General features: G+C 40.0%; 1 protein-coding gene across 1 annotated transcript in view; it reads right to left on the reverse strand.

Annotated features, from left to right (window-relative positions):
• The window catches only part of dnajb6b (DnaJ heat shock protein family (Hsp40) member B6b), a 25,095-nt gene extending 1,035 nt beyond the window's left edge, over positions 1-24,060 (reverse strand). The window contains exons 1-9 of the mRNA XM_083935827.1: positions 23,932-24,060; positions 14,507-14,605; positions 12,648-12,757; positions 11,803-11,871; positions 11,452-11,556; positions 7,786-7,923; positions 7,505-7,682; positions 6,805-6,875; positions 972-1,130 (exon numbers count right to left, since the gene is read on the reverse strand). Of these exons, the coding sequence (XP_083791953.1) occupies positions 972-1,130; positions 6,805-6,875; positions 7,505-7,682; positions 7,786-7,923; positions 11,452-11,556; positions 11,803-11,871; positions 12,648-12,757; positions 14,507-14,571 (895 nt within the window). The 5' untranslated portion in view covers positions 14,572-14,605; positions 23,932-24,060. The remainder of the gene's footprint in view (positions 1-971; positions 1,131-6,804; positions 6,876-7,504; positions 7,683-7,785; positions 7,924-11,451; positions 11,557-11,802; positions 11,872-12,647; positions 12,758-14,506; positions 14,606-23,931) is intronic.
• Between the last annotated feature and the right edge of the window lie 2,461 nt (positions 24,061-26,521).

The following is a 26,521-nucleotide window of genomic DNA, read 5'->3' on the forward strand; positions in this document are numbered from 1 at the left end:
GTTGCGAAAAATCTCTTGGTGTTGAGCCATTGCTGAGAGGTAGATGAGAAGATTGATGCCACTCTCATGTTTGCCAGTTAAATATGACAGAGGGTGATTAGCTTAGCTTAGCATAAAGACTGGATACAAGGGGGAAACAGCTAGCCAGGCTTTGTCAAAAATAAAACAATTTCTTAATTTTCAAATAGCCTTGATTATTCTGAGAAGAAAACTATTCAGTAAATCCATAAGCTAATTAATTGTTATAAATTAATTGTGGTCCAGATGCCCTGCAGCCATTTTCCAAAATGTCAAAGGTCACATGGCCTTACTTATGAATTTAAGAGCTAAAGAAAGTGTGAGACAAGAAGATAAACACCAGCAGCAAAACGTTGTCACTACTATAAAGCATTAGTGTATTGTTAATTAAGCCATTAGTCACAGCTTACAAACACTTTAGAAAGTGTGAATTGTTAGAAAGCAGAACAGCCTTTTCTTCACATTTAAAACTCTTACTTTCAGCCCGTAGCAGTAGTTTAAACAAACTCTCTGAGGACCCATATTTAAATAGTTTGGGTCACTGTCCCAGACAGAATTAGGGCCTTTGTTTGCACCCCAGCAGGAAGTATGCACAGTTAAATGAAAGGTTCCATCCTTAACTAACGAAGCCGCTTATATAAAACATTCAGTGACAGTGTGTAGCAGATAATTGCTCAGCTGTTGTGTGTGACTTCCTGACCCCTTGAAGGAAAACAGAGGGCGACCTCTAACCTCTGGTCGTTACTGCAGTGTAGAACAGAGTTGCCTAATGAACACCTCTGTCCTCTGTGTTTACATCTGCCAATCAAACACGCCACTCTTCGTCATCGTCCTTTGTGTGGCCATCAGACACAAAAGCAGACAATTAGCTGTGCTTATTAAGACTCTACTCTTTTAAGCAGAGCCCTGTGTGCTGGTAATTAATCAAGCCCTGCAGAGGCGGGTGGGCGGACCTCTCGTTAGTCCCAGACTCTGTAGGCCGTGCTCCTCCTCTTCCTCCGAGGGGTTTTGGGCGGAGTTCCTTAGGTAGCGCTGGTGCAGGCCGAGGCCAGGAAGTGTGTTATGTCTGCGCCGACGACACTCTTCCTCCAAGGGATCTTCAGCTGCGATTTCTGTGGGTGTGGGCAGGGAAGAGCACAATTAATCACACCTAAACCCTCTCTTCTCGCTGTCTGGATGGATGGCCTGAGGTGTTCAAACCAACATTTTTTTCCTCTCTCTCTCTCTCTCTGTATGTAGCGTCTTTGAATTTCAGCCTTCTGACATGAGATGTGTGGTGCAAAAGAAAAAAAATCAGCTGAAAGGAAAACATATTACCTTGTGATGCCCTTGGCAGAGTGAATACAATCAGAAAGAAAAAAAAACACACTATTACAGCAAGTTGAGCACAAGTGCAAAGAGGCATATTGATGTAACCAACATGAAACAACGAAGAGGATATAAAACGAGAAGTTGTCCCTTAGGTGGTACAGACCCCTCCTTCCTTTCAAAAGGCAACCATATATTTCATTCATATTTCATCTGCCTGACTTTATTGTGATTAGTCATGTAAATAAAATGAGATTTGGTTATTCTTTTCTCTCTGCAATTTACATTTATATTGAATTAGTGGCAGGCAGGGTACGGGGCGGTGGGGGGACTTATTATGCTGCGAGATTACAGGCAGATCTCATCGCCATTGTGTTGTGTAATTAAGGCAGTGGAGAGGAGAAGAAAGGAGGCCAGATGCTCACCGTGCTGAACCTGGTCCCATTTAGAGAAGGATCTGCACCACCATTTCAAAAAATCCCCTGCACGGTGTGTAACAGCCCGGCCTTAAACACATCAGAAGTCATTAGAGACGTGACAGCTTTGTTTGACATATTGCCGTTCACCTCTGGGAGCACCTCAATGTAAACATAAAGTAATTTTAATCATCAATGTAGATTGTAAAACTAAAACAGAAGGTTGTGGTTATATTGCAACATGTCCTTGCAACACTATGTGACCGTGTGGAGGGAGACGGCTGTCTTTCGATGCTTTCAAGAGGAGCTCAAGGGTTTTTAGGCTGCGTGGGCTTAGGTCTTAACAGAAACAAAGGCATCATTGGATTTCAATTGTCTCTGAATAGGCATCTTATTACTGCAGGACCTCTATTTTGACCCAAGTCAATTTCTTTGTCACAAATGCTTTTCAAGTGTGTTAAAGCTGAAATTGGCTGAGCATTCTTACCTTATATAGTTTATTTCATTGCTGAAATTAAATGCTGTGTGTTGCTTTAATCCAAGACTTCTTTATTTTAGAGTTTGCGAACCAGCTTTTTAAATTGAACACATAGTTGACCCCTGCAAGGAGAGACCAGCACCCAGCGGACCCAACAGAGCCAGGACAATTGGTGGCTTTACTCCTCAAGGCTCTCAAAGCAACTCATTCTCTATACAGCTCTGGAAAAAACACCTAATCCCAACCTGCATTCGTCTTGTGATCCAATTTTAGAGAGCTGGATTAAGTATGTATGTAACTCCAAGCTTGTGTGCTTTGTTCCAGAGGATCAATATTTGGCGCTGTTATGGGGCCGAGTTACGTGGGTGATAAGACTCTTTCCATTATCAAGTCACATAATCCATCATCAGTTAATTAATTTTAGCAGAGACAATATCAAAGTTCAGTGTTGATAATAGGATCTTTTAATTCTCATAAAGGGGGCCTTTTATTTTCTGGATCAAGGACTTACTTTGAAAAGTAAATTGAAAAAAAATTCTGGATGCGTTCGTTTGCAGCTATTGTCTGAAGAGTGTCTGTCATTTGTCTCCAGACTAAACAACGCTGTGTGAATCTGTAAAAGCTGTTTGATACACAGTCTATACTGCAACACAGGAGCGTGTACACAGGCACCCAGGTTAACCCCTAAACCCACTCAGACACAATCTTTGTGTGACAGACAAAAGCAGCCTTACTTGCAGCCGGCTGGAGCCTAAAGCCGAAAATAAATCACTGTCCAGAAGGGGGCTAACCCTACATGACAACTACAACTGTGCACCAGATTATTTCCAACAGTCCACCTTCCCTGGTTCAAGACATCTGGTGTCGCTGATGATGTGACTCTACTGCTGAGCGCAGAGAGATAGTCTGTGTCCTTGTTCAGACACGGCTAAAGAGAAACCGGCAGCTTATCTTTGCCATCGTTCATAAAGTGGCCAGCGGCTCTGGGCAGATTCAATGCTTCACGCTAAGCTGTCAAGCAGACAAGGTGGAGGGGGGTTTAACACCGGATGCTGCTTTCTGCCAACAGGAAGCCATCTTTCATAACACGAGGGAGCTGGGGGACAGGAAATCACAGCATGGAGTGTCATATTTGAATGGATTGATGGATGCAGGACTTTATTTCTAACATGAAACACAGAGCCAATTTTATCAAATCATAACTAATAAAAAGTGTAATGGCAATTTAATACGAATACTGAGGACTAAATTCAGGAAATTAAAGTTTTCTCATTAAAAATGTGGGGGTTTTTGAACGTATAACTAACGTCACATGTTGCTCAGTTATCCTACCCATCACTATGCGGTTTCTTCACTATTTGTGATTTCCTGTTAAGGAATCATTCAGCCAGATGATGTCATGCTTTCTTTTGTGTGCTAACAGTGCCACCTAGTGACCACAAGAGGGTCTACCTTCAAATCCAAACGTGTCATAGCAGAATTTATTTTAATTTATGTAACTACTGGTCTAAGGATTTTACTTTTCTTTGACTACTTATTTTACATTCAATCTAGACTATACATGTCTCCTATTAGCAGTGGTCCCAAAGTTGGGGGTAGTCACCCTACACGACGTCAGGATATAAATATAGTGGGTCCTGGGTAGAAAATATGGACTTTTTTTTTTTTTATGTGATAGATTTTCTCTATTATTTTCTTGTCTTCTCTTTGACAAAAAAATGGTAGTTTAACCGCATCAGGTCTAGACGTTATCCTAATAAAATATTCTAAATAAATACAAAAGAGGTGAAAACTGCTTGGAGATCAGACCTCTCACAGTTTATAGACCGGCAACTTTACAAGTGTCACTGGTCAAGATGGTTCTTGTTGGCTCATTTATCAACACAGTCAGCAGTTGGGAGGGCATGGAGGCAATAAGGAGTCCTAAATGAATAATATCTAAACATACATACATTGTATATTTTCACAATCTGTGACTTAAAATACCTGTGGATACCATTATCTCCAATGTCCATTGTGAAGAAGTGTCCATGAATCCGCTTAAAAATTACAGGGAAAAAAGACACTCCTCATAACTCTCACACATTTTCAAATTGTCCTCAGTATCAAACTAATCTAGTGATAGTTATCTGTACACACACAAAAGTACATTGCAAACAGAAACTGCTAATAGTTATTTTGGCTTACTTAACGGTGCCAATTTTCTCAAATGTTACCCCAAAAAAATTAGTAGTACAACCAAAAAAAGACGAAAAATAATAATAGGTGTCTGGTTCTAGTTCTTGGACAACTGTATAAAACCTATTGATCCAGAAGAGGGCGCTACTACACCATAAATATAAGCCATTCTCCTACAAAACATATTCAACTACTGACTATCCACTAATAACATGCACATCTAACACCTGCATATTTGTGTAGATCCTAAAATGATCACATGGTTTGTAATAAGATATTGCGGCTTATTGCTTGTCCGTGTAGTAATCCCCATCTACAACGTTTATCCCTAATTTACTCATCACATTTACAGAGAGAGAGGGGGGGGAGAGAGAGCATACAGGCCACCTGAGCAGTAGAGATTGGTGCACGACTGCTGTATCACCTAGCAACAGGAATGCGCAAGCGCAAAAGGTCACTTCAGTCAGCAATGGTGGAAAATTGAAAAACACCAATCCAAAGCCGAATAGTAAAAGATATGGCCTTCACCCAGCTAAAATCATAACTCTTCACCAAATAAGTCCTTAATAATGCAGCATGACTCAACTAAAGGCCTCTCACCCTGCCTGTTTCTGTCTCCTCAGGTTCCCACTCCTGACTTGTCTCTAACAAAAATATGCAGTGAGGCTTGTGTAAATAAACTAGCCCTAGCACATTCCTCAAGAAACAGACAAACACACTCTTGTCTGCTCAGTGACCTCTGGCCAACTGTAATCATACGCCCCACTCAACTTTAACTGTTAACTTTGAATCTGAGCCCATCATGCCAAATAGTACATGCAAGCAGACCTACAATGTATTATTCCAAATGAGGCACATTTGAAATACTACTTATTGGATTGTCCCAGCTAGAAGATGGCTTCTTATTTGACAGAAATACAGATTAGGTAAATTTTAAGTTTTGGGTCACAATGTGTCTACAGAGCTCATGTTTTGTTTGAAGGCGTGTTCAAAAGAGGTGCGGCGTCAGCACTTTTTACGAGCCCATAAAATGTCTCGATGGGAGGTGCAAAGAAGAGAAATGAGGAAACAGGAGGAAGGGCACATGAATCCTGTTTCCTTCTCACCTGGTATGTAAAGGTAAAGCATACCTACCACACAGAAGAAAAAAATTACACCTCAGGGTGCAAGTACACAGGTATGTCTTTGCTGAAACAAAGTTAATTTTTCCCTATGATTTCTTAGATAAATAGGTTTATTTCAGTGAAAGCACACACACAGCACATAACCAGTGTAGTGTTGAATCAGTGACTAAGCCTTAATGTGAGTCACCAGGCATTAGTGGGTTAAAAAATGCACATTGTGAGTTGTATGATGGATGAGTTTTCAATAGAAGCAGCCGCTGTGGTTTCCTTTATTGCGGTAGAAGCGGGTTCAAAATGTGATCAGGCACAAGCACACACACCTCATACATTCAAGAAGAGTGTGAGGATAAAGAGCCACTCTAGCCAAAAGAAACATCACAAAGACACCAGGTGACTGCAGCAAACTTTCCACAACGATCCACAAACGGAAGTTTATTGACCAAATCTGAACTCTTTATTTAGTTTTTTCTTTTTACAAAGAATGAAAATCGCCCTGTCTGCCCGGTAACAGTGTAAGGTGTTCTGCGGTCTAGGTTCATGGTTCAAGTTGCTGACACAGTTACAGTGAAACTACTAAGCAGCCTCCTGGAATCAGCAATCATGCAAAAACTAATAAAGCATACTCTGTTATTATCAAATACACAAACAACTGTAAAAGTATGTATAATGCATGTTATTCTAAATAATTTATTGATCATCGTCAGTCATTCATATTACACACGCGTGAACATGGTAACAGCTAACAGGTTAGCAAGGTGACATTCAAGTTAAAGACATTAGGGTGAAGTGGTTAAGCTTTTATCATTCACTTGTTAAATTGGTCAAATGAAAAGAGCAAAAATGACGTGCGTTAATTAATGCAGTATAAATGTACAGCAACTTGTTTTCCAGCCACAATAAGAAAGACAATATCCACCCCAAGGGAAAAAAATATATAGCATGTACCCAGCTTTGTTATCATGGCAGAAATAAAGAAGTACAATTCAAATACTGTAGTAAACAAAAACACAAATCCTGACAAGATAGTCCCCCCAAATAATAATGGAATAAATACAATAATACAAATACTGAGAACATCTCTCTCGTCTCCTTTGCAGCTTAATAAATGAGAAAAATAGTTTCTTCGGGAATGAGATGCAGGAGGACAGAGAGAGGAGAGACCAACTGCCGGTACCAAACAGTCACTGGGCCAGTTTTTTTTTCCAGGTGTGAAAACTGTATGTTGGTAAAATGTTGTGGCGAGATAATTACTTGTTATCCAGTCTTAGGAGCTGCTCCTTACCATTAACTGTTAGGGATTTTAACTGACCGTCCTCCTCCACTTCCACCCGCTCCTGGCCGTTCTCCACGATCCTGTAACACACACAAAAAGAGATACCACTTAAATCGGTATGGTAAATGTGAAGCCATAGCTAGGAGATGCTTAGCTTACCTTAGCATATGGTAAAGGAAAAGGTTAGCTTGGCTCTATCCATACAAAATCTGCCTTCCAGCACATATAAAGCTCACTAATTTACACATAGTACCTTGTTTGTTGAACCAATACAAAAATGTAGTGTTATGTGCCAGACAACTTGACTGCATGTAGTGAATTCCTGGTGTCTTGTTGTGACTATGAGGTAATGTCACGCAACCTGGAGAGACTCACGAAATTACAGATCCTGCTCAAGAAATAGTCTTGCGTATATAAAATACATGTTTGTTTTTACGCTTTTTTTTTTCATCCAAACCAAAACCAAACAAGATATAAAGTGTTAATTAGTGAGCTTTTGGAGGTGCATGTAGGCAGATTTTGCTTCCTTTGGACAGAACTAGAAAAACTGTTTCCTCCTGTTTTCAATCTTTATGCTATGCTATGCTAACTGCCTGATATCTGTAGCTTCACATGTACGATACAGACATGAGAGTAGTATCAATGTTCTGATCCAATTCTCTCCAAGAAAGCTCAAGACATTCTTAAAAAATAATGAACATTTAAGTACCGTTTTGTCGTAATTTTTCTGCCGTTGATGAACTTGGTGGAGCTCGACACAGATCTAAAGTTACCCATTCCTCCTCCTCCTCCTCCTCCTCCTCCCCCTCCCCCACCGCCGCCTCCAAAAGATGAAGAGGAGAAGGAAGTGAATCCTCCTCCACCCATGTCGCCAAATGAGCCAAAACCTGCAAAAGAGAACACATTCGAGAACAACCTCTGTAAAAATGGAAAAACATCATAAATACATGATGAGTACAGCCCAATGTGGAGTTAACTGTTGCGATTTACCTGAGTTGAACCCTGAGAGGCCGGACCCAAACGCTGGGAAGCTCCCAAAACCAAAGTGCGATCCCCCCATCCTGCCTTGACTTGCGCCTCTCTGGCGACTGCGACTACCTCCGAAGAAATCGTCAAAGGGGTCATCAGCTTTGGAGGGAAACAAAGTACAAATGATAGATTTGTGACTGAGAAAGTGAGGCACCTTTAAAGACTTTCAGCTCATATTGTATTGAAAAATCATGGTAGGTTTGACAATTTGCATATACACAGCAAAGACAATAGCATTTATCTAGAATATTTACTAACATAAAACTAAAGTTTAGGCGAAACACTTCACTGGTTTGTATGAGTTCTCTGTGGGTCTGTCACATAGTCATTTGATCCATTTATATAAAAATATCGATTAGAGTAGCTTTGAGGCTGTTTCTAGAATCTAAAAGATTTAAGTACGTGAGAATAAAAAAACCTGTGGTGCATGTAGGAGCTTCAGTTTGTAATTTCTAAAACAATCTTAACCCTAAATTGTGCATAAGTGACCACCACTAATTATGATCCTAAGACCCTGTGGATATGCTACTAATTGCACACTGCCAATCTGGGTCACCCCAGCAGGATAAGGCTGGTTCACTGGCACCATTTGCTGAAAGAAGCGACAAGAAAGCTTCACTTGTTCCCTTTAAAAGAAAGCTTAAAAAATAAAAAATAAACTCCTCCGATCACTGTTGTAACTGAATTACTGTCAATTTACCTCGAAGAAGACATTAGAGGAGAAAAAACAAAGCTGTCAGTAAGAAAGCAGACATCATTGGAAGAAAGAGAGAGGAATGTAAAGGCTGAGAAATGCTGCCTAAGCACAGGCATTCCTGTTTAATGCTTGTGTACATGATCAGTGTACACAAAGAGATAGCTGGAAGAAAGTTAAAGCAGTATGGCTCTTATGTGCTCTGACAGAACTTCAAAGGGCCTACCAAGCACATAGACTAAGATTAAATCTGTGAAGAATGTGCCGTGCCTATTTACAGGATAGCACATAATTAATTGAAGTCATAGTGTCACTGGGTTTTCAAAATAGGAGCTACTCCAGAGAGATTTGTTCTGCGTATTTTTGAACATTTTTGCAGTGTGTCCAACAAAAATAGTCTGTCGGATCCCCGTCTTTTCTACTTCCTTCACATGTTCATTTGAGAGGGAGTGTGCTGTTCGTGGCGGACGACTAAGCCCTCGTTATCGTGCAAATCTGTATTTGTCTCTACAGCGCACACACCCCCCCACTCCTCGGTCTGCTGGCCGCTCTGAGGTGGGTGAGTGATAGATCCACATGACCAGCTGCTGCTCACTGAGACGAGCTGCTGGACAGTCAGGACTGGATGCCGCATGGGATTTTCTAAACACATCTGAAGACTTCTTTTTGTGGCTGCAAACCAAAACAAACCGGTTCTTTATATAGATCTATTCGAGGAAAAACACTAAATATAGAGTAGAAATAAACTCGACAAGATGGATGTTTGGACGTATCCTGTTTCATACCAGTTAAGCATAATAAAAAAGGATGTCCCCAGTCAAAATAGAACTTGAACTTTACTCTCGGTGCAAATAGCATCATGGTTTGACTTTTTTTAAGCAGTCCTCGTTTACTGATCAGCAACAGCTGAGCTCCAGGACTTTATCTTATCTGTGTTAATAAATACAACATTAATACATGTCAGTTTATAAAAACAATCTGTTATAAAAGACGGTTTGATTTTTGAAGTTATTATTCAATACCCCCTTTTGTTAAACATCACTTCTAAAAGTCATATAAGATTAGAGTTTTTTCAACAACTTTATGTTGAACACCCACGCTCAAGTGCTCGCATTGCACCACATTTTTACATGAGCTCTGACACATGGAGACACAGCGCACACACTTGCCGTTATTACATCTGCTTTTGTTTTAATACGGAAGCTATTTTTGAAAGCATTCCAGTTCAGTGATGTAGACGTTCAAATCCATCCTCTGCCTGCGTCTGAACTCCATATTTAGAGCTACACGGGGTGAACTACACATGCCTTCCAATCAGCCTTTTGCTGAACCCAGACAACCCAGACAACCCAGGACAGGCGATAAACTCCTATAAACTATACATAATGTAACGCCTGACACTTCTGATACAATCAGCTATCAGGCACTTTGAGAAGCTGTCATTATGACAAATTAACAGCCACTGGGCAGCAGTATATTACCTTAGCCAACAGTATGATGGCTTACAAGCGTTGTGTAAAAACTGGCTACCATCATTTTGCACTAATATGCAGTGAGAAGTGGTGGACAAAAAAAGAATATTATGAGTAACTGCTTTGAAAATAATCACTAAAGCCTGTTTCCCAAAAACCTGAAAGTAGAAGACCAGGGCATAAAGGTGTGGGTGTGAGTGTGAGTGTGAGTGTGAGTGTGAGTGTGTGTGTGTGTGTGTGTGTGTGTGTGTGTGTGTGTGTGTGTGTGTGTGTGTGTGTGTGTGTGTGTGTGTGTGTGTGTGTGAAACAACGGCCCCTTCGCTACTTTTTACACTTCCTGCACGCTTGCTTGGATCACACCCTTCTTTGAATTTGGCCTACATTTTGATCTCAACTACACATCTGTAACGTTTCATGAATGTATCTCAGACATACAGACATATAAACACTTATTTGTTACAAAATACTCCAAACTTCCTCTGTGGTAGTTCCCACTACAGTTGGTGTCTCAATTCATTTCAATTCAATTCAATTCAATTTTATTTACAGTGCCAAATCATAACAAAAGTTATCTCAGGACACTTTACAGAGTAGGTAAAGACCACACTCTTTGACTTATTTATGATTAACTTGGACCCAACAATTCCCCCGTAGAGTACGGTGGCAACGAAAACCTTCCCTTTAACAGGCAGGAACGTCAGACAGACCCAGCTCTGTGGAGGACGGACATCTGTCTGCACCGGTTGGGGAGGAAGAAAAGGAGAGAGAAAGAGAGAAAAGGGAGACAGATGGACAGAGACAAAGACAGACAGACAAACAGACAGACAGAAAGACACACTTCCAGAGATGCCAATAACCACAAAGTATAGTGACTATAGTGATCGCTAAAGCAATGTGAATATGGTCTCCAGGACCAAATGATGACACAGGCAAAGGTGAAAACAATACCAGTGTTGCAATTGTGGCTGGCAATTATCTTACATTACCCTTTTCATGGAGCATGCTTCACTATTGAAAAACTATTCTATGATTGTCCAATTGCTGATTCAAATTAAGTCTAAACTCTGGTTATTAGATGAAGCCTACGTCATGAGGTCAACATGCAGCAGAGAAACTCTGTGTCTTCCAACATGTGACATTTAGTGGGAGATGACCTCCTGAGGTGAACAGTGCTTAGAGTATTGGAGATGCACATTGCCGTGTGCTTTGGGGGTTTAGCACAAGCCTTTACAGAAGGTTTCCTGCGTCTAATGCTCCCTCTACACAGCATGGGCAGCTAGGTAACTGTCAAACTAATTAGGAAGTAGCAATATGATAGATATATATATATTTCACATTATATAAAACTGGGACCTACAGGATTTTTACGCCTCACTGTTATGACTCTCTTTGGTTTCTCATTTTTTCTGCTCTTAAACAAGAAATGGCATCAGTGCCTCACCAGATTTAAAATGGACTTACCAAGCCAATCTGCAAATGGATCTCTGCCACCAAAGAATTCCCTGAAAACGTCATCAGGATTACGGAATGTGAACCCTCCGCCGCCAAAGTGATCATAATGGCCTCCTGTAAAACAGAAAATAACCATAAAAGCTCAAACTACACAACTATTTATCTATCAATATCAAAGCAAGATAATAAACAATTCCATCATTTCAGGTCGTAAAAAAACAACAAAATACCAAGCTGTTTGTACTTAATCCAAATGAATAAGGTAACCGCTATTTGTCCATTTCAGTATTGATTACAGAAATCTTAAACAGCCATGTCACTGAAAGAAATATCTTGTTATTTTGAAAGTTATCTCCTTACCTCCTCCTCCTCCTCCTCCTCCTGAAAGGCCGTCTTTCCCATATCTGTCGTAAGTATTCCTCTTGCTTTCTGTTGTTGGAAGAGAAGAACTTTAGATAGATAGAGTCGGGGAAAAAAACGCACCTACACAAAGAGAAAGTTCCCATCCAATTGAAAGACCCCTTCAATTTGTTCTTTTTCAAAACACTTTCCAAGTCTCAATCAAGTGCATTTTATGTATCCAATTCATCAGTTTGACCATCTGCACATGTACTTGTTTGCTGAACTGTATATATACATAAAAAGAGCAGCTATCTGCTACTGTACACATTTACAGGCCAACTGATAACTGTTTATGTCATCAAATGACAAACAGAAAATAAAACTAAACCCGCTCACTCCAGCATCACTGTGCAAAGCAAATGCTACTTCTTGCGACTGGGTGTGCGGTGTTTTACTGCGACTAATAAAATGAAAATAGACGTTCTCAAACCAGACATTCTCACATTCACATCATTATCCTTGTAATTACTTCCACTTACGAAAACTCAAACATAGCTAAAGAAACCTGCTTGACACTTTTGATGCATGATACATTTTACACAATACTTTTTTGTAACTGACCTAAATTTGTCTGTCACACTAACTATCAAAATACTGTAAAGTACTGAGAGTTGGAATCTGATGCTTGGTCAAATAAATGGTCCAATAATCCTTTATTTAAATTATAATTTTGCTAATTTAAGACAGTAAATTACCAAGCATTCTTTTTTAAACGTTCAGAGACACACCAGTCATCACATTCACATATCCATCACTTAACATGGCTATATAATATATTTTCTCCCTCTACAGAAGAACTTTACCATCTGAGAGCACTTCATATGCCTCTGACAGCTCTTTGAACATTTTCTCTGCTTCCTCCTTGTTGTCTGGGTTCTTGTCTGGATGCCATTTCAATGCCAATTTTCTGTAACTGAATAAAAATACCATACAGTTTAAATACAGGCATTGACATCAAAACAGAGACAAACACACAGTTTAGGTCCTATACTATAGATATTCCAAGGGCAGGTCTGTTCTTAATACTGAAATGGGAGCTGGAAAATGTGTATGTATGTGAAACGGACTTCCCCCTATCAGAATCACATATCCACATTCAAGTCTTTTTTTAGGGTGGCAGCCATGCCCACACAGACACCTCTTTATGTGCACACAAATAAATACATGTACACTGTCCCCCCATCCAAGCAGAAATAACAGCCTGAACTCCACTGACGTCCAGCGGAGGCTCGCACAGCGGCTTACGCTGCATCAGCTGTTTGTTTCTAAGCCCAGCAGCAGCACTGGCAGCGGACACACAGAGGATGTGGACAAGACTATAGTCTGAGAGTGAGGCTGCACACAATCCAGGTTTTGACTCCCTTTTGGGTCTGTAGTGAATAGTCTTTGTTGTCCAAGTCTTTGTTGTAATCTGTGACATCATCAGGATGTCTAAAGCCTGGTCAATGGTCAAACCTGTATGTTCACTAATTAAAACGACAGCAGTCATTATCTTCCTCAAACGTCTCTTTAATCTTATACCAATCACATTCAATCGACACACAGGACAAAGAGTCCACTGTCATGCTATGTCTGTGAGGCCATGTTCACATAAATTATGGTAAGACAACTACTAAATTTCATGTGATTATAAAGTTGGTCATGTGAGGATTAAAATACTGTGCAATAGAGCTCCAAAGATTAGTCAGCTAATCGATTAGGCTGATGTGAGGCATCAATATTAGCTTGGTTTTCAGGCAATTTCATATAAATAAATGCCAAGTCAGATATGACATGAACGGGGCACTAGTAGATACAAGGCACACTAGGAAAAAGAAGATGTGCCAGATGAAGAGTAATGGGATCACCAAAGTTATTATGAGTTATCCTGTGGTGGAGAAAGGAAACCAAATTCCAATAGTTGTTGAGATATTTCACTGAAAACCACTGAAGGCAACCTTCTGGTGGCTCTAGAGATAAAGTCAAAGGATTACCAATTTCATTAGGATTTGTGCTCTGGGCACCATGAATGTCTGTACCAAATTCCATGGCAAGCTAACCAAGCTGCTAGCATGAAAATGATTCAGTCAGAGATCTAGAGGAGAGAGCTGGGGTCACAAGCTAAAGATATGACTTATTGATTGGTGTCAGTTGAGATAACATCTGACTTTTGCGGCCAGCAATTGAGTGCAAAGAGAGAGCAGGCGCTCAGCATTCACTATCTTTCCATGCTGACGTCTTTGCGAATTGGACACATTGGTTAATTTGATCAGCAGTAATGAGTAATGTTCAACAGCTTCATCCTTTCTAACACGATTTTACTCGACTTAAAGGTTTACTGTATTACCCTGGAGCATATGACAATTCTCAAACAGGCTTCCTTCTGTCCTCTTCACTTGCCAAACAAAAACATGTTAGTGAGAAACCTGTGAGGAAGTGTAAATAACTGGAACTGGCATGACTGCGAACGGTGGGTGAGTGTAGGGGGAAGGTATTTGACAGCGGCAAGGTTACAGGAAGAACAGTGGAAACTTCCTGCATTGACGCCTCTCTGCTCTCTCTCTCTCTCTCTCTCCTTGTGTCGGTTTATAAAGCTAGAGGGGGATATAATTAACCTATTACAGGCCTCTGAGTGGGCAACATTTAACAACAACACCAGCAGAAAACCCTCAGGGGCACTTACGCTTTTTTGATGTCCGCTTGGGTTGCATTTTTCTGGACTCCTAATATCTGGTAGTATTCCAGCATGGCTCTGTCTGTGTGAGGGTCCTCGATGTGGCCTCTGTGGAAATAAAGGTCTGTTAAGACATGTTAGCTTGGAGAGATAAAGCCCTACAGACTGCGACTGAGCGTAGCCACGTGTGACGGGTGAGATATCTTCCTTCCAGAGCCGAGGGGTAAATGTGTAAAGGGGGGAGAGGGAGTAACGGCATTAAAAGGGGTGGCAATACCAAACAATGCAATCAACTGCACTGAAATAGAGATGCAGGGGAGGAGGACAGCTAAGCTAATACAAGCCCTGCAAAATTAGATAATAAGCGGGTGATCATCCCTCACCCTGAGGCTGCAAGAGAGAAAATGGGAATCATGTTTTGCTTTTGAAATTGGGAGATAGCTATAAAAAAAAAAAGATGCAGCATTTTTTTAAACATGACCTCATGTTGAAGTTATGAAGCTTAGCCTCTCAAAAACAAGACAGAACATGTCTGATGAAGAAGTATCAGAAGATATTCAAGTAATCTAGTTCAAATTCAAGTTTCAGCCCCAGATTTACAACTTTCTTTGCAATATGACTATACAACACAGAGAGGGTAACCTGCACCAACACATCAAAGCACTCAAAATCTCTTCTGCACTCTGTATCTAGTTGGCTAGGAATATAATAACTGCTGCCAACATACTGAGTCTTGATACACAGGTAGATGCAATGTCAAACTACTACAAGCAGCAGAGTTTTGAATCTGAGCTTCATGGTGTAAAACAACAATAAAGTTGCCAAAATGTCATTGACTACCCATCCTCCAATTGATAGTTAGCTACTATTAGTTAGTTACTTAACCATCCCCCATAGTGAAGTTGCAATCATTGGTATGTCTGGCTAACTAGCTCATTACGTATAGAAGCAGTGGTTGAAAGCAACCAACTACATTTACTCAACTACTGTACTTGAATACAATTTTGCAGTACTTGTACTATACTCGAGTTTTTCTATTTTCTGATTCTTTATACTTCCACTCCACTATATTTCAGAAGCATTCATTTTTGGACTACATTTATTTAATAACTTTAGTTATTTTCCAGATTCAGATTATTAATACAAAAAATTGCACCGTTGTACAGAGGTAACCTAGTTTTACTTCCAAGGTGTGCACTTTTTCAGCAAACTACTTTACTTACTTTGCATTTTTAAAAACAATTGTGTAGCATAATATTGGCTAGGGGCGGGACAAAATATCCATACGGTAATATATTGTATTATTTTCTCTAATGATACATTATCGATACACTGGCGCCAAATGTTTATATATTTATTTATATTTTCCTAGAGAAATGTTTAATTGTTTTGCATTCATTTATTATAAGTAATTTTAAAATTTTAATTATGAAATACATGGAAAAGTATCAGCACTAAGCTAAGACTAGATGCCCTTTTGTTTTACATTCATTCACCTCAGTTTTCAAATTTGGTAAAACTGACACCACAATTCAGTGAATAAATAGATAATTACTGCTTTTTGCCTTTGTAGGAGAATTCTTTCTTCTTTACTTAAACAGATATTGTTATGCAAAATAGATGATTGTCTTGTAATGTATCTACTATCGCAGAGCTGCTGTATCATGAGGCCATTTTAGTGTTAAGAGTCTGTGATTCCCACCACTAATGTAAGCTGCTTTGTCCTGCCCTGTATGTGATCTGGAGAGGTTTACAGAACAGACACCCGACAATATAATTTTTGTAGCCATCACATAAATATATCTAAGACCCCCTTAACGGGCTTAACGGTCCGTGGCAACCTATGGTCATTCACAGTTTTAATCAGTTATATTGCAGTCACAACATCTTTTCTCAACCAAATATAGTCTTTAGCTGCCATCGTCTCAGAATGAAGGTTGCCTTTGGATATCCATGTCAGTTAATAATGACTTTTATAATGTCTTCCCTCTCTCGCAGACAGCATGTCACAAGTTTTCTTTCAACACCTATACAGGCAGAGCAGGCTCTGGATTTCAGGCTCTGCTTCGTGGTCTGTGTAAAGAGGAACCAAGTGGAAGTCGGTTTCTTCACTCATATTAAAGCTACATACTTTGACAGTTAATCTCTGTATTTTTATTTTTTTTAAATAATAAATGATACTGCATCATTCTTAACAAGACAGTTACTGCAGTTATAACTCCTGCAGAGCAATTGTTGGTTGGAACCAAACCATAAAATCTGCACTTCTTTAACAGAGCATTGGGGGAAAGCAAAAAAAGATGTTGGGGGATAAACACACACCCATTTTCTGCATACTGTGGCATCTTGACAGACCTTAGACAAAAATATCTGGACCAAACCTGAATCAAACATAAAGCCGAAATAATTGATAGACCTTCTGGATTCCCATCCACACCCAAACAAGTAATCCAACATCTTGACGTGTATTTGTACACGGACAACGTCATACAGCAACAGGCCGGCTAAAACAGTGAGGAAAAATGCCAAGAAAACCCACAGTCGACCATCAATCATGAGGAGGTAACTTATTGCACTAAAAATTATAAACAAACCAGCGAGGAGTACTTACACAGGGAGTCCAGTGTGTCCTGTTTGTTTGCTATTTATAACCTGTGGCCTTTGCAGTTAGATTGTGTTTGTGTGTTGTGAGCATGTGGGGGGTTGGGGGTGTTTGGCACATGGCAATGCCAGTGAATGACTACTGGTTGAGATATGGCACAGGCACTAAACTCCTCTCTTTCAGATGTCCGAGTCAAGCGCTAACTCCCTCTGACACTTCACTATCTTTTTCTGTTGAATTCCCCATTTACTGATTTGTATCTAATCCTAACCGTTAGAACGTCCTCCTTTCTATCTCCACATCCGTTATACTATATATAGAATACAATCTAAATATACAGAGATATGACCCAGAAAGTCCCAATGTCCTGACTCATTGTATTAAAAAGATCTTTTTTTCATCCCCCTCACTTCGCTCAGTTACTGACCCACTCACCTGCCACCAGTTCCCCCTGCAGCAGTTGGAAGTTAATGGACAGTAGTGCTAGAGATGTGGTTACTCATGGTTTTTTGCCTGTGTGTACCCATGCATGTACGTGTAGATTTATGCCTTGTGGTACCACAGCTAACCCAGATCTGGCGGCTTCCTGCTCCGCTCAGCTTGAACTATGCCTGAGTGTGAGCAACAGATGTGGGTCAGTCGATCTCATGATGCCTCAGTGAACTAGAGGTGGTTGTTTTACAAGTTATCAGACCACAGACAGAAGCAGTCCATTATTACATTTTAAATTTTCACTGAAATAAGCTCTTATACGTGTTAAATTGATAATAAGGTTAACAAAGACATGGGCCTTCTAAATCTTTGTAAATTAGTGCAGAGTCAAAGAAAAACAGATGTAAAAGCAGCATTTTTGCCTATTTTACCCTAAATGTGCCAATGTTTTTGTGCTGTGCAGGAATCCCTGATCAGTCTTTGACAAAATTACTTCATAATTCTTTTAGCAAATTGACTGTGGGAACAGCTGTTCCAATAAATGTGTTAACACTCAGGGATTTTCCCATTCAAGTCTATTTCAAGAGGAAATTACAGTAATTATCCATCACTGGCATCATGCTTGTCTACAACCACCCTTTTTCCGTTTTCGTTGCTGATTATAATAAAAGCCTTAGCTCAAAGTGAAGGCCAGTTAGGTGAAGCATGGGCAGCCAAAATGAAACAGGGCAGATGGTCTTGTTCTACAGAGAGTGATCAGGTAAATGCCTCAGTGATGATGAGGAGTCAGCTATGGTGGTTTAGATAAGGATCTCCACCACCTAGTCTTAGGGCCCGTCCACACGAAGACGCATTTTCCTGTAACCACGCAACCGTTTTGGCCGTCCATCCACAAGTAGCCAGTGTTATCGGAGCCTGAAAACTGTAATTTCTGTAACCAGGTCCCAGAGTGGGAATATTTGAGAACGGCCCCCGTGATGTTGTCGTCTGGAGGGCGAAACTGCATACTTTGTTAACGATGCAGTCTCTGCCACACCTCTGGCCTCTAACCCCTGCGGCGTCACACAACAACAACAACAACAGTGCTGCTGCCTGGAGAGAGACACGGACCCATAGACTGTTTACTGAACTGTACTCTGAGCCACATGCATGGGAATGAATTAGGCCGACCCTATATATTTCTCCCTTTTCCCTGATCGTCTGAATTGGTCGCTAGTAGCTTTTGTATAAATAAAGTTGCCAAGAATGTCGCTAAAAGTAGCGAGACCGTGCCTGCCTGTGAGAGCTTTGGGACGGGGAAGGGGCTCACTGCAGCACCCCCTGCTCGTTGAGGTCTCTAACTACAGAGTGATCTGTGCATCAGAGTCTCCAAAACACCACAAAAGTCTTTAGTCTTTACAGATGTACGACTTAGTGCAAGGGTACTGACTTTCAAGAGGGACTACATCACCAGCTTGCCTTGAAATGGGGAATTCCTAGGAGCTACGGGTGGAGGATACAAGGGGAAAGCAACTGGATTATTTAAAAAGAAAGTTGGCAGAAGACCATCAATACACTAGCAACATTCACGGGCTCAGGAGCATAGATAATCAACAGTAGTCAAAAGGAACGGTCTCATCTCAGTACTCGTATTTTTCATCATCAACTCCGTTGGAATCTATAGAGGATTTTGGAGCAAACACTTCCAGACAAGTTGAGCAGCCAGAGATTATAACATCTGTTCATGTTTGTGTGTTTTTCAGCTGTGCAGTGCTGATGTGCCAAATTTGATTTCCCATGAAGGGGCATGATTGTGCAACAGTAGATAATTGAGACTAAAAATCGTATCCGTAAACATTTTACTAAGGCAGTATATTTTAACAGTTAAAGAATACATTTTAGTGTTCGGATCAGCTCCAGCCCCCCGCGCCCCCGATAGGGACAAGCGGTTGAAGATGAATGATAATTAACATTTACAGTACATTTGGGTTGGTGATATTTTGTAAAAACATGTCAGAAACGTTTGAAACAAATGTCAGCAATACATAAAAGATCATAAAAAAATGTAGTGCAATCTTTATTTGCATGTCTGTCAACATATGCTACCATATACACCTGATATATTTGTGACAAATCGGCCTGCTGATATATACTATAGATCTGTATTTGAACATCAGTATTTAGAGGCTGTCTTAACCTTCCTGTCACAGATATCCTACATACACTATTCCCTTTGCAAAAAATATTAACAGGTGAGATGTGAGGCTTCCTAATTCAGAGCTATTAGGCATCTATCAAGCATACAGTATGTATGTATATGGAGTGTTTTATTGATGTGAATATGGTTCTGTAGGCCAAGTGTGTATTAAGTGATATTACTAAGGAAAAATTAGGGTTGCCCCCCAGTAAGGATTTTCTTGGTCGACCAGTGATCGTCATTTAGAGACCAGCGCTTGGTCTACTATTTGGGGGCAGCCCTAGAGACCATAAAACAAATGCATAATAAAATTGAATATTGGATCAAACTCAGTCTAAAACTATTTAATAGGATATATATCAGGATTGTAGGCCAAATAGATGACTGGAATTTTCCGATCACCGACGGCCATCACAAGTTATCAGCTCCGAAGTCTAGCTGCATACTAATAAGCAACATCATGTCAGTAACAGCAGATAATCAGGGTATGAGCTCATAAAAGGGTGAATCAGTGTTGTAAAAGCTTTCAGTCTCCATATGCACAGTGACCCGCAGTTAATTACCAGCAAAGCAACTCTAGGTTTTTATCTCTTGATTGAAATCTCCGATTAGACTGCAGTGTTTTGGTTTCTGACCAAGGTTACAAATGAGCTCCCTGGTGCTTCAGGCCTGACTTTTTATTTTTTCAACTGCAACCCAGGCTCATACTGCTACAAATTCAACACTGAAGATAGAGTTGCCCTCGCTGTGATTGCAATCAACAAAAGCAGCAAGAGTAGGTCTGTCAGTGTCCAAGAACTCTCAAAGGCCACTACATATCTGATGTTAACAAGACAAGAGCACCGGAGAAAACTGTGGCTGAGGCTGTGAGAAACCAACACCTAGCACAACTCACAGCTGACAGAGCTGAGACACAGATGACAGCTAAAGACGACAACACAAGCTTATACCTTACCTGAAATGATTCATAGCAACGAGTGGAGTGCTTGGGTTAAAAATGCGAATGTGCATATGATCAGCAGCTCATCCAAGTTCTCTTTGGATTTTTCTCTTTACTTTCTATTTGTGGAAAAAGAGGTCATCATCTCACAAAGGACTCATATATTGTAAACAGCAGTGAGCATTGTCCTCTTAGACAGGGAACCCATTTATACATTTGAATGAGAGGGAAATACTGGGATTGATCAGCCATCATATAGCAAGAGTAGCTTGTTAGCATTGCAATACTGATTTACCCATACCGCATAAAAATGGGGGTACCCCAAGTGGAGCTAGAAATTAGTCAAACTGTTCATTATGGAGATTCTTATTATGCCTCCTGCTGAGGCATAATAAGAATCTCTTTTTTGTCACTTACTCTAAAGGTCAAATGAAAAGATGTTTTCTATCCACTTTGCTGTTGTAAAAAAGGATTTTTTTTCCCTTTGTGGGACTAATAAAGGGATGGGATGTATTATCTTATCTTATCTTATCTTAAGATACAGACAAATCTTTGTATAATTGGCAACCATTGTTTAGAAGTATTTACAGAGGACACAGTCATTTTCAGTCAAACTCTGGGTTAAATGCCAACAAGACATGCTGTTTAAACATATTCTAATATCTATTACATCCTAAAGGTTTTGTTTCATCTCACAGGAAAATGAATTTTACTTGTTAGGCAGTCATTTTCCTGTTTTATTACTCCGAGTTGTAGTCTAGTCTAGTTATAAAATAGGTAGGCCTAATAGAAATACAATCCAAATTAATGGATTTTAATTTCAGTTACGATTAACCGTTTCATTCATTCGTCGAGTAAAAATACCAAACTTTGCTTATTAAAGCCTAATAGGATTGTCAAATGTCAGAGATTAGTAACAATGTTTATTAACAGTTTTCAGATCCAAATAGGGTGTTTTCAAATGTCTTGTTTTATTCCAGTGACGGACCAACACCAAAAATATTAAATATAAAGTGGTCCTCACATTTGAGCAACTGGAACCAGCAAATGTTTGACATTAATGCTTGATAAAAGACTTACGATTACTCAACTATCAAAATGAATGATTACCATTTTGTTTCTAGTTGACTCATCAATTAATTGATGTGTTCTTTCAGCACTGCACTCTCATACGTACAGTTTGCTTGTCTCTTTTCACATTTCATACCATGAAATTGGGATATTGTTTATGGTTATTCAATCAGTAGATTAAGCGATATTTAAAGGTTGAATATGAAGAATGTACACTACACCGCCGTCTAGCGTCTCAAGATCGTAGTCGCAACAACAAAACATAATTCCAGCAGTCGGGTTGCCAGGTTGGTCAGTCCCGGCCCAGCAGCCTACAGGAGACTTGAGTCAGTTTGAGCCTGTTTGAAGCCCTCCCCTCCGGCAAATCACACCATGAAAACAAGTATTGCAGAGGAGTTTGACTGACAGGTACCATTAGCTGTTAGCATTAGCCGTTACAGCCAAGTAAACATGACAGTTAGCTTAGCGATCAAGGAGAAATGTAGCCATTTCGGCCTGCGTTTTAATGTCATTGAACTCCTTTCTCTCAGTCCATGGAGTGAATGCTCGGCCTATATTGACTCTGGTTTTTGCCCGTCTCCACTCACTCAGCTGCTGGGACAAATAACAAAGCAGCTGCAGGATTGGCAAACTCCATTTCACCAGTGCCAGCCTACAGTAGCTGCACCTAACAACAGATAACCAGCAGTACGGCCGCTATTGGCTGGTACAATGTAAACGTGACGGAAAGACATTTTCAAACCCGTCCAATTTTTTGACAAATATTTATTCAGACCAAATGTATTTTTTTAATGGAAAAACAATACTTTCATTCAGTCAATTCAAAACGCCCCGTGGGTGTATTGTAACGATTCTACATATTCAACCTTTAATAATAATATTGTTTGACGTTGATACTTTTATTTTTCTGTATTTTATTTCACTTCAGAGTATTTCGTGTTGACAAACTACCCTTCTTTTATATTTTTAAAGATTCAGATTTGAAATCATATTTGACCACTATGGAAAACATAAAACGTATGTTAATATTATTTTTACATTTAGAAAAAAGTGTTGGTATTGTCTCTCTCTGTAACCACTGGCAACCATTAGTAAAATAGAAAACTCTAGCAGCCTAAATTGAGGAACATGTTAAATGAAAATTAGTGGGTTTTTTTCTTCTGTACGACGTTTTTCTGGAGTTTTCTAGAAGCTTCAATTCAAATCAGACATCGAAAGTGTGGGAAAACAGCAAACCGCTCATAAAAACAGATGTGTTTGAGATGTGCCGGCAGACATCATGAGGATATTAATAATAGCAAAAAACTTTACATAACAAGTGAAAACATCTCTAAAAATAGTCGCAACTTTAATATTGGACTAGTAACGCCAGACCTTCACTGACTAACGTTAGTTACGTTAAGCTAATAGGAGGAGGCTGGGACACCAAAAAAAAATGTCTGGGCTTTGGGGTAGGACAATGGGTAGGACGCATGCGCAGTGGCAACTCCTAGAAGTAAATTGATGTATCCGCTGAGGTGCAATCTGACAGAACTTTCAAATGGAGGCAGATATATACATATATTTATTCATCACGTTTTTATCTTTCATGCTTTTATTAAAATACATGTTTTCTCAAATTCTACTGAAAAAAATCAGTCTATACATTACTTACATGTCCCAGTAAGTAATGTATTATACACAATGTTGAAAGTGTACTTCGAAAAATAGAAATAATTATAACATAATATGAAATGTACAAAGCAAAGTCAGTAAAAGATAGATAAGGGAATGAAAAATAATAAACATAAAAATGTATTCTCGTTCTACTATAGTGTACCAGTGACCAGATGTTACTGCGCATGTGTCACACCCCAAAGCGCAGACATTTCTTTTTGTTATCATGGTGTCCCAGCCTCCTTCCATTCGCCTTGGGATAGCTAAAGCCAGGCGAAAACAAGCGCCACTCATTTGTTGTTTTAGCTTCGTTTAACGTGACGTTAGCGTTCACTTCAGCCTGTCCTCAAACTGAAAACTACATCTGCGGTACAATAATGACTATAATATATATTCTATGATGCCGACAACAGCGGCTGGACATCAAGTTGCGACATCACAGCATCTCAACATGTAACGTTAACGTTACTCGAGTCTATGAGACAGGAGACGGTAAACACATCCAACGGTCTTTCAACAGTGTATACACACTTTACATTCCTCCGAAGAGGGCTCACCTGTTTAAAGCAAGTGTCCGCTGAAAGGAGCCTCTCTGTTGTCGCTATTTCCCCGTGTTCGTGCTGAATCTGTGAACTGCAGCCGTTGGTGGCAGTTTGCTGGTGGTGGAGGATACGACGAGCCCACTATGCTGCTGCTGCTGCTGCTGCTGCTTTCAAGGACTGTCGGATATCGGAAATGCCCCATAAACGCACATAAGCGGGGCTGGAGCCTTTGTTGGTTGGAGTGTAATTATTCATTTTAACAGACAGTGTCAGGAGTCACTAGCCGTTGGATAGGTTGTATATGTGGCTATTTGATCATATGAATATATTTAGTAATATGAGCCACTAATGCACACAGATTCTAGAGTCTGTTGGGGCCCTAAGCAAAAATTAACAGGGGGCCCCTCGAACCAGCGTCCATCACCATGATGCTATAAATAATCTGACACAGACACAAAAAGTGTAATATTTTTATTTCAAAAGTGCACAATTTAGTTAACCTGACTCCACCAGATGGATTGATTTGCTTAATTCTCATTTGCTCTGCGTATCCATCTGGGAAATCTCGGTCGGAGATCTTTTGGGAAGAGGCGTAAATACTGGTGGCTGATTGGATAAACCATCTGTCTATCACCACCTACGTTGGTGATAGGTCCATATTCCAACAGAAGATCCAAGAGAAAAAAGCTTGCTCAATAGCTGCGCTCATCTCATTCGCGGGAGCCACCGTGTTGTACTGAACAGTCGCTTGTCGTTGCGGCACACTTCGAGCCGCCTCATAACCAACGCTGATTGGTTCAGACACTTGGGCAACCTTTTTTCCAAAATCCCAAATTTCCAAATTTTCTTTTTCTCTGCCGCAGATTAACAGACTGATCTGCGAGTAAAATACAATGGACCATCCTGATATCGCGGGGCTACATTTTGGTGACTTTCAAAGTTAGTTATTTTCAAAAAACATTAAGAAAAACTTGTAATTCAAATGAAGAACAACAAAAAAACAGATAAAAGAAAAAAAAACCTGCAACAGGAATGGTTGGAGTGGTAGGGCCCCCTTAGGGAGGCCAGGTCTCCTGCTGTCATTGCAAACTTTGAATGAACATGTGCACCTTGTCACTGCCTGCTGGACAACAGTGTCACCTGTGGCTCAGGACGGTTGGTGGTGAGGTTGTCAGGTTACTAGATTAAAGATAAACTTTCATACAATATTAGTATTGTTGAAAACCAATACTTAACACCTCTTTCGATACATTGAAAAAAAGAATAAAAAGTCCCAGGCACCCAAATATAGGACTAGAGATAAGAAACATTCACAAGTTACTGAACAGAGGCTACTGACAAATGAATAATAATGTGATTGTTTGATTAAAATCTGATAGTAGATGTGTGTTTTTTGATAGCTTTAGTACTTTTGAGACTATGAATGTATATTTAACAGAGGTTGTATTGTTTTAAACATGTGTTATTGAAAAGTACTTTCACACCCTTAACTGGAGGTTCAAGCCCCAGCTCCTCTTGAACCTCAAATTGCTCCCGATGGTTAGGCGAGCACCTTGCGTGGTTGTTTTGCCATCGTCTGTGCCTGAGTGAATGGGTAAATAACAAGGTCCACGAACCCTAGTTTGGTTACTGTGTTTTTTTCCGTAATGTTCAGGGGCCCTGTGTCTGACTTTATTCTTAATACTTTTAACATTTTGGCTGATATTGTATTTACATTGTACATATTCTTAAACAACTGTGTGTTAATCAAGTCATTCCAAAATCTGAGGCAAGGTAGTGTTCCAGAATAGGAAATCTGGTTGCATTTTTGCCCCAGTAGCAGGTAAATACAGGGAATTCTCCCGGTTGCAACTTAATCATCAGCTCAAACAATTAGCAAATGCACTTCTAACATTGTTTGAAACGCAGAATAAGCCCAAAGCTCAGAACTGTGAAGCTCATTTGAGAGCTACCTGTATGTGTCGCCTCAGAGAAGAGATAGCAAATAACATTTTAGTTCGTATTATATTGACTTAGAATTCAATTGCATGAACATAAAGGTATGATCTACTTTCAGATGACATTTCCTCTAATTTGCTGCTATTGTGTGGCACTGGAGAACAAAATGAAATAAAAATATCATATTGACCTTTATCGATAGACAGATTTATTTTATTATACCAGAATTGTCTCACAACTCAACTGAGCCCATATTTCAAATAAACGTATACCAGAGGACTGAAGGCATAGGCCAATATTAATAATGAGGCTATTAAATACAACTGTATGCACTTCTTCTTGACAAAGCAAGCAGCATCAGAATCAAGTAAGTCTCAATCACGTCTTATTTAGCACCCCTGACTGAGATTTTTACGAGCGGCACTTGAAAGCAGCATGCCTTTGAGTGCTGACAGCAGCGCGGTTTAGCTGACCTGCTCACACATCCGTGCTGACAGTCAACACGGACTGTCCACATGTGCGCTGAGCATGAACCGAGACACGGGGCCGGTCACATATTCTTTAGAGTCCAGGATTTGAGTTAATTGTCGGGCATTTTGTCATGGAAGGTGAAGGCAGGCTTATGGGAACCAGAGCAGACAGACAGCTCTCTGCGCCATCTGTCTGT

Source organism: Echiichthys vipera (genome assembly GCF_963691815.1).
Source record: "Echiichthys vipera genome assembly, chromosome: 21".
Taxonomy (NCBI): Eukaryota; Metazoa; Chordata; class Actinopteri; order Perciformes; family Trachinidae; genus Echiichthys; species Echiichthys vipera.